At 36.2% G+C, this 12641-nt stretch overlaps 1 protein-coding gene across 1 annotated transcript in view; it reads left to right on the top strand.

The window, feature by feature from the left end:
• Positions 1-12377, top strand: part of MARCHF11 (membrane associated ring-CH-type finger 11) — a 32787-nt gene extending 20410 nt beyond the window's left edge. The window contains exons 3-4 of the mRNA XM_075086149.1: positions 4320-4512; positions 11459-12377. Coding sequence (XP_074942250.1) covers positions 4320-4512; positions 11459-11781 — 516 coding nt within the window. The 3' untranslated portion in view covers positions 11782-12377. The remainder of the gene's footprint in view (positions 1-4319; positions 4513-11458) is intronic.
• Positions 12378-12641: the final 264 nt, after the last annotated feature.

Genomic DNA, 12641 nt, shown 5'->3' on the forward strand with positions numbered 1-12641 from the left:
AGCATCGTATATTAAAGTAAAATGTGTTCTTTTCATGGGCAACAGGGACAGTGTGGTACATTAAAACACTACGGATATGATGGGAAGGAATATGAAACGGGATCCTATTTCATAGATACTTAAATGAGAAATTTTTTTATGAATCTGTCTGAAAAATTACTCATGTTATTATAGTTATCTGGATGTAAACTATTTAAAATTTTCTTTCAACTCCTAGTTTGTAAGCAAAATTTACTATCTTTCCCATAATATTTAGTTTTTAGGGTCATGTACTTTACAGAGCCTGACACTAAAAGGCTGTATAGCTCTTTTCTAACTTGGCAAAATACTTAGCTAAAAGATCTGTTGCTGATTATGTAATGTGTAGTCAGCAAATGACAAAAACAAATCAGGAAATCATAATATAATTTATAATCATGAGCAATTAAGAGTTGTGAGACAAGTTATATGGAGAAAAGGAGAAAAAAATTACAGAAATAATGGATTTAAATTATGACACACTAATAATGAGATCATTCAGTTTGGAATGTTAAATAATTCAGTGTGTTAAATTCTAAATGCAATATCTCCACATTAACTATCGCTGAATTATTTTTACTGCATTGTTTTTGTGATCTCTTTATCGGAAGCCGTTAATTTGACATTAAAAGGAGAAGTGATTATAACAACATGTAACAGGACATACAATAAGGTAAATGATGGTGAGAAATCAAATAAAGTTTAACTGGTTTTGATACCTCAAAAAGAATATTACTCTTAGAAAAGGAGTCTTCTGTTCCTGGGTGTGTGTCAGAGTGTATACTCACACGTATTAGCTATGCTGTAAGACTCCAGGTAGAAGAAAACAGTGTGGCCACAACTCCAGTTCCTCTTCACGAGCCTTGTTATGAAATGCAATTCCACCATACAATACAGTCCTATGTAGTCCCTCTCGTTGCCTAATGGGTAATACCGTCTATGGCTAAGTAAAGAACTCAACCTTCCAAACTTATGTGCATGTGAATGATGTCATAACTGCATAATACCTTCTTCATTATGTGAAGAACATGCACGCCTCAGTAAGATCTGTTTGCTCTTTATAGTTAGTACCCAAACTCAAAACTTAAGGGAAAAAGATCAAGACATTAATTTCCCAAAAGGCAATCTCAGACTGTTCTGAATCAAAACTGATTGGAGGGGGACAGGGATGAGGAAATTTCACTTGAGATGAGTTAGCCATGAGGAACATCCACAGTCTTCTTGCCCTTAGCACTAAGGAGGGGCATACACAGAAACCAAACTGATCATCGTAGAGCTTAATACCAGTCCATCCCACCCTATCACTTGTACAGTGTTGGATTCTTATGGCAGACTGCCTAGCACTAGGAGGCGAATTAGCAGTTTCACACAGGACTTTCTGGGACTCTTGAATGCCTTCCATCTTAAGCATACAGTCCTTCCTTCTCTACCTACTGTGGGATCTCATCAGGGAGGTAACTTTCCTAAAATGTTTAAATTGCTTGGTTATTGCTTGGTTATTGCTGACCTTGATATTGAGGAAGGTGGAGGGCTACAGTTTCTTTTGTAGAAGTAAGGCAGTGAATACCACAAAGTAGATAAGTAATGGAAGTAAACAACCAACTCTCTTTTGGGGTTCTTGGTTGTTTTAGTTTGTTGTTTGTGTTTTGTAACTTTTCTTTGATTTTTAAAGGCAAAGGAGTTAGAAACTACAACCTGTGGAACGCTTGAGCGTTCTCTCAGTGGTTGGAGTGGGACCCCTTTCTGGCTGGTAGCATGCTAGGAAGAAGTGAAGATTATATCTATGTTTCTTAGGGCTTTTCAGGATCAAGCTTTTCTGGAACAAAAGAGTTTGGGTAAGCCAACAAAAGCCTTCATGAGATGGAAATGGGTGGTAGGGATGGTTGATTCTGGTTGGGAGTGGGAGATAGGAATAGAAATTGGTTGTCAGACAACACCAGAATAAGGGACGGGCTTTGTGTCTAGACTGCATGCTACATTACTTATCCCAAATGTTTGGACTACGTTTCCTTCTGTTCGGTGCTATCTTTGAAGAATAATTATGAGTAATCTAAGTTAAAAAAAAAAAAAGAAAATCTAAATAAGCTGAAGTGAGTTATGAAGTTCTGCATTGCAGAAACTACACTGTGAAAGATCTGCTCTTTATTTCAGTGACATAACAGTTTTTTCCATTTATTGCCAGCTTCTTCCATGAATTTGACAGTTTAATATTTTGTGACAGTTAAAGCTTTACTTCATGTAAATGTACTTTGATTTCAGGCATTCCAAACAAATTTATTACAGGTCTGTCTCACACTGATAATGAAAGAAGATAGAAAGAGATACATAACCAATAGCATTTTTGACAGTTTTCTGCCAAGTCACACTATGTGGCTTCAGCTGAGAAATGAAAAATAATATTGTTGAACTTATTCCTAGTTCTATGAATTTCAGTCCTGACATTTAAATCCTGTACACAAGTTATGTCTAAGTCATGAGAAGCTCACCCATTCCATCATGCATCACTGGTTAATGACCTTCCTTGACCTTATAAAAAAATTTCTAACAAAGGAAATGAGTATTCATAGTTGCTTTACCATTAAAAAAAGGTGTATATATAGTATGAATAGCCCCATTCCAAAACCTGAAGTTCAATGAAACAGATGGTATGAGTTTAATAAGTTCATTATAAAAGGATAGTATTTCAAGATAGGCAATTTACAAATTGTTATACAGCTATCTTTTTGTACTATTATATTCAGAAGGCTGCAACAAGAGAAGACATGCAGTACCTGATGTGCAAATTAGGCAACAGTAGAAAAGTTAATGGAAAAAGCTGAAAGAGAAGAAAGGGGCAGAGGACCTCATTGCTCACCCAGGCTCTTCACAGCGATACTTGATGGGAGGAAGAAAGCATAAGTTGGAACAAAAGAGGATCAGCCTGGATATAAGAAAAAAATTTTTTAAGCGAAAAGTTCTTCAGCCTGAGGACAGTCAAAAGTGGAACAGGTTGCTCAAAGAGGCTGAACAGTCTCCATGCTTGGAGGTTTTCAAGTTGTTGCTGAATAAAGCCCTGAGCAACCTGGTCTGATCTCATCACTGACCCTGTTCTGAGCAGGAAGTTGAACTAGAGACCTCCCACAGCCCCTTGCCACTTGAATTATTCTAACATCCTCCAGTTATACAGTACAGGATACCCAAATGCTGGTAAAAAGAGAAAGCTTTCATAAAGTAATAGTAAAAAGGAAAAATTGACAGATGGGAAAGAGGTAATAGAGTAATAACGAGGTAATACTTCAGCAGCTCTTTCTCCACTTATTCGCTATTGCAACCATATAAGGGGAGAGGTATGTTCAAAGTTAGGAACAGGAAAGATGGCAGTCAACAAAGTCTGCATACTAGCTCTGGGATAGGTGATGGGGCTAGAGGGGGGAGTCTGCCAAGTTAATTTAGAAAATTATGGCACAGAAAGATCATATATGTGAAGGGGAGCCGAGAATGCTTTTTTCCTTATGCTGTGTTCTGCTTTTGTGACCCCGTGTTCTAATAAATTTTTTTTCTCTTCTTATCTTGACAGAATTCAGTAAGCATACTCTTTTATGTTTAAATCTTGTCACACTATAAACCTGAGTCACCTCACATACAGTGGATACAGCCTTCCCTGGAAAGGCAGGTGTAATTGAGGTGCACTGAAAAGAAATGTTCATGCACCTATATTCAGGGCTTCTCCTGAGTCTTCAGGTTGCTCCCATACTAGACTGCAGGCGTCTTTTTGTAATGTTAACACTGGTTAACCCAACTCACTTGGCATGTCTGGAGACAGCCTGGAACTTCTTTGATGACAGCAGGAAAGTGAAAAATGGCTTCAGTCTTGAGGGGGGCAGGGTGGAAAGGAAAGTTGTAATTTTCAAATTGTCATGCTAACATAAAACATACTTAAGATTGTCTTCCCAACCTTTTTTTTTTATGCTCTTCATTAGCCTACAAATATGAAAAGCTGAGTTCCATTCCTAAGGCTAAATCTTTTTGTGTCTATATATTCAAAACAGAAGTAAAACTATTAACTCTTCTGAACTTCACAGCTAGATGGTGATGATAGTGACACTGGAGTGGGTGGGGAAGCAACTATTAGTTTCATTTTAACTAAAAGTGAAATAGGTAAAAAGAATTATGTAAAATGTCAGTATCAAGGATATTAGTAAAGATCTATGAAGATATGTATAAATATTAAAATATTTTCTGATTTCAGGAAAAAAGTGGAGTTGAATGTACCATCACAGAAAATAACATTTTTATCTTATACAACTTTGTTTCTCTTTTAGTGGCAAAGCATTACTATAACACTGGTTGAGAAAGTGCAGATGGTTGCTGTAATCCTAGGATCTCTGTTCTTAGTAGCAAGTGTGACTTGGCTTCTATGGTCAGCCTTCAGCCCTTATGCAGTATGGCAAAGAAAGGACATCCTTTTTCAAATCTGCTATGGAATGTATGGTTTTATGGATCTAGTATGCATAGGTAAGCTCAAAAATCTTTAAACAGCACAGACTGTGGTTTAAGACTGTGACTATATCTATTTTTCTAATTGGTCACTCTAATCGATCACTCCAGTTCTTTGCAGATTTATTCTCAGCTGGTACCTTTGGCAAATACTGCTTTTTACAGTGATACAAATACTGCAAAGAGAAAAGAACCAAAGAAACTTTACTCTCAGATTCATCAAAGTGTCTCCCCAGGATCTTAGTGGTGAGAACAGGATCAGTTTCAATTGCTTGAAAAAAATACATGGCTAGCAAAATTCGGAAAGTTAAACAGGTGAAATGCTGTCAAGTCTTCTACTGATGCCAATTTGCATTAGATTATACCATCATGAAGTGTAGAGGAAGCCCTTGAGGATGTCATCAAACTACATATCCAAAATTAAGTTGCACAGACTTATACAGGTCACTGTGCTAGTAAAAGAAAAGAACAGAGAAGACAGACATGAGTTCTTTGTACATCACAAATGGTTATGAAACACTTGAATAGTGCTAACTATAGTAACTTACTATACTATTTAAAAGTCTCACGTCATTTAACTCTATCTGAAATCTTATAAAAGAAAATGCAATTTACTGCAAAGCTATTTTGACCAGTTTTGAAATTTCTGAAAATATACCGGACCCAGAAATATTAAATAGAAATCCCTTTAGTATGTGATAAAACAACCTTGAACTGATTGTTAGAATACCTACAGTTATTTGCAGAGAAAGTTTAGTAATTGCAGTAAACATTAAACTACACTCTTAGAGTTGCAATTCCAAGAGAATCCAGAAGTCAAATGCTGTCTGATGTTTGCTTTGAGATTACTGAGTGATAAATGTTGATGTTATTCCCATCTCATATATGGGAATTCAGAAAGATGGTGCTGAATTCTGCTCAATAAGGTGCAAAGAAACAGAGTGATTCCTAATATAAAGGCTTTTGCTCCAACCATAAAGCCATATCATCTTTTATTGAAACCATCCCATTACTGTAAGAGTATTTACATTTCAGCTGGATCAGGAGTTCTGTTTATTTTGTAATTTTTCTAAGAGAAGCCTACTCTAGAATATTTTAGAACACAAGCTTTCTTCTGTGAACCCAAATCTTCTCAGGCAGAAAAACAAACAGCATCTAGGTCTCATACTCTGGACAAGTGCTCAGTTTTTAAATTTAAAAAAGGGCTCAGCTACATGTCCTTTCACATGCTGATTCCTGAATACCACTTTTTCCAGCTTAACACTCAATGTTGAGGTTTTTGCTTTTGTTTAAAAAAGCACTATGTGAAGACAAAATGTGCTTCAGGCGTTCTAAACTCTTCATTTATACAGAATTCTGTCTTTTCACAAAGATTACAACTGTAAAAAAATTACTTTGGTATGTATCAACAAGTTGGAATAACCAGTTATTTCAAACTATTTCCATTTCTTTCCATTTGTTTGACTGTTAAGACACTAGATTGGTACATGCAGTTATGTAGCTGCCTTTCAAGCCAGCCAGGCTCAAGCCACCTCTGGACTGGAAGCTACTGAGCTAACATGTACCTCACCTGCCTTTGTAGCTTCTAGTCTAACTGGCACCATGCAGAAGCAAGGTAGACGCGCAGCTGTCTTCACCCACCAGATAAACTGACTTGCCTATAATTACAAAAATGCGTATCTTATAGTCCTACCGTAAACAATACATGTATTTTTTTTTTATGTAAAACTGACTATAATTAAACATATTTGTACTCTGTTTTGTAATTACAAAGTTCAGTGCAGCTATGACTTAGCAGTTAACTAAACTATACCTGGAAATTCAGAAAGCTGTATACAGGAGGTTTGATAATTCTAGAATTCAGATAATCCAGATTCATTCAGCCCACTTATAATGGACATAATTTCAAGGAATCTGGATTCTGTAAGCTTGTAAGACCAGGAGTTCTTGTAACCCTTGAAAATATATATAAATATATACAATTTTAGTCACTTTTATCATTTTTCTTCCATCATGAAGTGAGGGATTTTAGTTTGATAGTTTTAATCTGAAGCATTCAGATAAAGTCTCTAATAGGCAGATGTATTACTCATGAATTATTTTTAAAAAGCCAACACTGACCATTATGCTGATGACTTCCCGAAGGCCTCTACATGTGATTTTATCATTGAGTGTTAAATATAATCTCTTGTGTCATAAATCTTGTAATGCTTACATCCAGCCACAGTTCTCACTCAGTGTCTCCTCCCATTTGTGTTTAGTCATGCATAGCATTCTCTTAGTTTCAACAGGATTTACAGTGAGTGAATACCTATACTCCCACTGGGATCTCCCTTTATTTCAATGAAAAATCTATGCAGACATATGGGTTTTCCTGTCCAGCACATATTTCAAGACAGGTGCTTGAGTTACTGGTAGTATGACCAAGACACACTCCAACTGCCTTCAGTTATGACTCCCCATAGCTTTGCATAAACAATATGAATATTTTTGGCCATTTGTGAAGTGTAAATATCTGTATTTTTTGAAAAGTTTTGTTGTCATCATTTTTAAAAGCAGTTTTCCCAAAGGTAAGCTATCTATATGTCATCTTGGAAAACCTGCACATATTAGTTTTCCCAATGAGTGATTTATACAGCATAGGTAGCACACCGCCCACTTTCTTATTAAGTAAATGACATGTAACTTGCATTTTAATTCTTGGTCTTGATTATCTTTCACCAAAAGAAATATTCCAAAGGTTACAGTTCACCAATATAATATGTTCTATTCATTCCAGCGTGCATACGTTATTGGTATCCATTATTTTTCTTGTTCCACTCAAAATCTTTCTAGAATTCTAATTTCTTCCTAACAGGATCATCTTTTTTACCTGTCATTGATAATTTCAATCCTACAAGTCACTAGTTTGTACATTTCTGCATCTAAGCCAGGCATAAAACTGTTCTCTCTGAAACTTGCTGATGGTAGAAGTGTTCCTAAGGCAAACCTTGAACATCTTAATCAAGCAGAACCACTGCCTGTGAAATCCAGAGCTACTTCAGTGGGAGTGCTGAGATGAGACCGTCTGTGTAGGGATTACCGAAGGGAATGAGTTCATGAGTTAATATGAAAGGAAAGAATTAATAAACCCCTTATTTAGCCACTGAAGGACAGTACACCAAGTTTTTGCCATTCTGCATTGTAGACCTAGCAATTATTTCTCATAACAGTGAGGCCATATAATTATATGTTTTCACTGGGATATAATCATAACTACTAGTCATAAACGGTTCTAACATGAACAAAACCTCTCACAAATGACAACAGCTCACTTGCAATCCCAAAACAACAGTGCAGCTCCTTTAGAGCATGAAAAACAACTGTAACATTGCACTAGAAACATGAGTGTTGCCAGTTCTATGGCAAGGGAGTAAGATATGGGAGCAAAATGAGGTGTGAATAGCCCTCTGAAAGCCACTTTCTTCACCACCAAGGAACTTGATGCCTATCGATATTCATGTAACTCCCTTAGTTGTAAAAATGTACAGGCTGAAGTTATTTATGAATGCATCTAGCTGCACTTAATATTTCTCTACTCAAAAAGTCAGTCTTTCACTAATTCTAAATAGTTAAGAGGGAGTTTTATTGCTATTTTTAGAGTGGACATGTTTTGCTTTAATGCTTTAAACACTTTAATGCTTTTTTTGTTTTGTTTTGTTTTGTTTTGTATCTGTAGATGCTAGAATAGGATTAGGAGATGGCATTTTGTCCAGTGGTAAAGTCTGTTTCTGGAAAAGGTCTTTTATTCCCTGGTAAAAGTTTGTGATGTTTCTGGGAGGACCATTCCTAAATGATTGTAAGTAAGATTAGTGTGATAAACAAGACAGCATTGGAACCTAATACTACATCTGAACTAAGAGGAGTTGCCTTCTTGTAAAGACATTCAGTATGAAAATTTTCAAGTGTTCTTGTGACTCAGGGTAAGAAACCCTTTGGATAGAGTGAAAGAATCTCACAGTAGTGGGCAATAAAAGAAAAGAAAATTATGACCTCCCCATAATCCTGTTGTCTGGATCCCACTACAATCACTACATCTTACAAATCCTGAAGTTAAAGTCTTCTCAGAGCCCTTAGGACATTTTGCCAGGTCTGTCATCCCAAAACTCTGTTCCTTGTAGGTATTAATTGGACAGAACATCAGAACAGCTAACAGTAGTGAATTCTAACACTTCCCCTTGGGCTTATCTGGGTCAAACAAGTAAATCTATTTTTTTGTTAGGCCTGTGCAGTGTTGTCTTCTGTGCTGTTGAAACCACCGTATTTGGAACAAGTCAATACTATTAATGGATTTATCCTTGTTTTCGCTCCTGTATCCTCATTCATTGTCAGAACTCTTAAGAAAAAGAAGGTTCTTTGCAATTTTCTTACAGCTTCACTTTAGTGACTAACTACGTATATTTTCAGCATCAGAACTTCTTTGGAACTGGAAAATCTCCAGCATTTAAACCTTACCTGGATTTTCCCTTGTTTGCTGTCTTGGAACTGTTGGTGCTGAGAACTTTTTTCCCTCCAGACCCTGGAAAGTGTCTCTCAAAGAGACAAAAAATCTATTGGAATTCTTTTGCCTCTTCTACGTAGGTCTGTTTCAATCTGTAGTTTTATCAGATGGGAACTAAAGATTTTTATGGGAGGAATTACAAAAGTACTTCTTTTCTCCTTCAGCATTGCCAAATGTGACAACTTTCCTTCAAGCCTTGCAATATTTAACCCTTTGTTCCTTAGCTCTTTTAGACCATATAGTATAACAGCTTTCATTTTAAAGAAAATTTCTCTTCCTTGCCATTGTTGAGAAAACTTTGAAAACATAATTTCAGTAAATCTTGAAAACTCAAAAACAGTAAAAAAAGCTCCTTAAAAGAAGTTCTATGACTTTTTCTGTCATAATTTTGGGAGGATACTTTTGACTGTTTAAAGGTACTTCATGTACCTCAATGATCCTTTCTCGTTGGCTTCCTTCTCTAGTCTGAAATACGTTGTTCAGGTTCCAGTGGAGAGCAGGCAGGTATCAAAAATGTTTACATTGGGTTAAAAAACTTCTCTCAGTTTTGCTTCATCACAGCCTTGAGGAGGAATTGGGCCAAAGAATACTACGATGCAGTGACAAGTAGAGGGAAAATTATGCTCATCTCCCTTATCAATCTAGAGGAAATCCAACATAAAAAATGGGGTGGGGGGTGGGAATCTTTGGTCTGTATGTGATCAAACACATTTATCCTTTTTAAGACAATATAGCCAGTCTTGAAGGTGCATTTATGTATTAACACAGCTGCTAAATTTTTAGAACAGGCTGTTTTATATATACCTGAGAAGATGGAGATAGATATCTTGCAATCAAGAAAATTTTCTACTGAAATGCTGTACTGATACAAAATACATTTAGAATATTTAACATCTAATTAAGTTTATATCGTGTTAGTTTTGCTCTGTTGGATGCTTCAATGAATTCTAGGCAACTTGAAAGCCTTGCAGAGATGCTACATTCGCTATCATGCCCTTCTGAAAGCAATCTTTGTGTTTCTCCATCTTTCAGTGTAATGATCTTTAAAAATGTGTTAGAGTAGGCGTTGCTATCTGCAAATCATTGCACTTGAATCTGAGGTTTGCTGTTCATATAAATGTTTTTATCATCCTTTCTGCTTGTGTCATCTTTCTTTGAATGTCTCCGTTCTGGTATCAGTTAACCCTGCTAAGAGACCTCAGACACTTACATCACAATTTCGTTGTGTAGGAACAGGTGCTATACACTCTCTTGCGATAAAGGACTATAGCCTGTGACACTGCAGATGATATTATAGATGTGGCCATGTATAGGAAAATTTTATGCAAGAAACACACTGGACAAAAAATGTGCTTGGCTAGGCAGATTGCTCTCCTCCTAAAGCAGGGAGTCAGAGGAAACCTGTGATGTTGCTCAGAACCAGAGAAGTTACCAGGCTGGTTGAGGAGCAGAGGAGAAACCTAATAAAGAGGCTGAAGCCCCATGTGTCTCCCCAGGAAATCCATATTTGAAATACTTACACATAAAGAGTATGTGTATAATTACATATACATATGTATGAAAAATGAAGTTTCATTTAAGTAAATAAATTGCTTGCATGCATAGAATAAGCATAAATATTAGCTATGTGGAAGCTCATAAGCAGATTGGTCTGTTGAGGACTCCAGATATTCTGTATTTTCTTTGAAGGACATTTTAAAAGATTTCCTGGGTCTCAAGAAAAAGGTGCTTCTCAACTGTTGTATACTGAATTTTGAAGAGAAAGAAGAAAGCATGTCATCCTTGCCATGCTCATCATTAATAATAACATTTAAGTTCTTCTTGCTCTACTGAAGCAAGACAGAAAGTCATTACACTTACAGCTATTTCAGCTTTTTCATAAATCTTCTGTGTTCCCAAGTTGAACTAAGAATATGAAACCAGATACATTTATTTGCATCAGTACTCAATTCTACAAAACACTCTTAAACAAATTTAAGACCATCATGTTCATTACAGAAGGTCTTACTTAAAGATCTACTTAAACCAGTACAAATCTCAGGAAATAATTTGTATCATGAGCAAGGATAACACTAGCGTTAACAGTCAACTTACAAATCTGCCAGTAAGTTTCTTTTCGATTGCTTTACTTTAACCTAAATACTTTATTTAGTTATGCATGCTCAGATTATTCCAGCATTGGTTACGTTGAGCTTTCATTCAGAACAATTTTATTTCCTCTGCATGTTTCCACCTCCCAGTCTTAAACACATGAATAACCAGTTATATTGCATATGTACAATTTATTTGAATGATCAGAGTTACAAGTAATTTAATAGGCTCTGGCAATTGCCAGTTTCATTACTATGTGTTACATCTCTATTTGCTCTGAAAACAGTATCCAGTGACATTTTGTACAAACTAATTTTTTTTTCTTAATTTCAGGACTGATAGTACACGAAGGTGCTTCTGTTTATCGAGTGTTTAAGCGCTGGAGGGCTGTGAATCTACACTGGGATGTGTTAAATTATGATAAAGCCACAGACATAGAAGAGAGCAATCGAGGAGAACCCTCAGCAGGAAGGACATTGTGGTTACCACTGACTGCATTTAGAAACAGAAGTTTGGTTCATCCCACACAGTTAACCTCACCAAGATTTCAGTGTGGCTATGTATTGTTACATCTGTTCAACCGCATGAGACCTCAGGAAGATTCATCAGAAGATAACGGCTCTGGGGAAGTAGTGATGAGAGTGACCTCAGTGTAAAGATTATGCTCGCTGTGCTACACAGATAGGATAATGTGCCCTGATGTCACAGGACTTTGGAATGTAGTTACAATGAATGGTGAAACCATTAACACTTGAAAAAATATATACACATTTTTTTTTTAAATTTAATGCTTTTTATATGATCAACTAAAACACAAATACATTTTTCCGGGGAAAAAAAAGTCTCTTGCTTTTTATATAGTCTGGTTTATTAGATCTTTTGTCAATTTGTACCTGAGGTGTATACAATATAGTTTAACTCTTAGGTCTTTGAATGATGAGGCAACTCATTTTTAAGTAAAAAAAAAAAATAATTTAAATGTATTTTCTTAAACTCTGGCTTTAATCCACTACTGTTATTCTTCCCACTTTCATAAGGATTAAACTGAACAACCTTCTTCCAAAAAGAAAAGAATGCTGACACAAGCCAAATATTCTTCCTTTTCTGTGTTTATTTTGTTGTTGTTTGTAGCTCAGTTCAGGTGTATGAAAGTAAGTAAAGGATGTATTGTCCCTTGCCTTTAAGCAGAAGGGACCCATGGCTGTTCTACAAATCATGAGGGAAGATGCCCACTCTCCTTTTAGCTCTCCCTCATGGATGTGCAGGATGTCAGACATGAGTATGACACAGGCAGGGGAAGATACTTGTACTTCCTCTCAAGTCTCTAAGATCTGCAGAGTGCTGGTGCTGTGCCTGTGCACAGAAATGACATCACCTTCCGAGCAGTAGTGCTGAATTTGGCAGCCTGTGAATTTCCAGTACTATTCTAACTATAGGACATTGACATCCCATATATTTTTAAAAAATGAAGAAATGTACATTAAAACTTCTGGAATAATAGTAAATCCTAGTGGAA

Source organism: Phalacrocorax aristotelis, chromosome 2 (assembly GCF_949628215.1).
Source record: "Phalacrocorax aristotelis chromosome 2, bGulAri2.1, whole genome shotgun sequence".
Taxonomy (NCBI): Eukaryota; Metazoa; Chordata; class Aves; order Suliformes; family Phalacrocoracidae; genus Phalacrocorax; species Phalacrocorax aristotelis.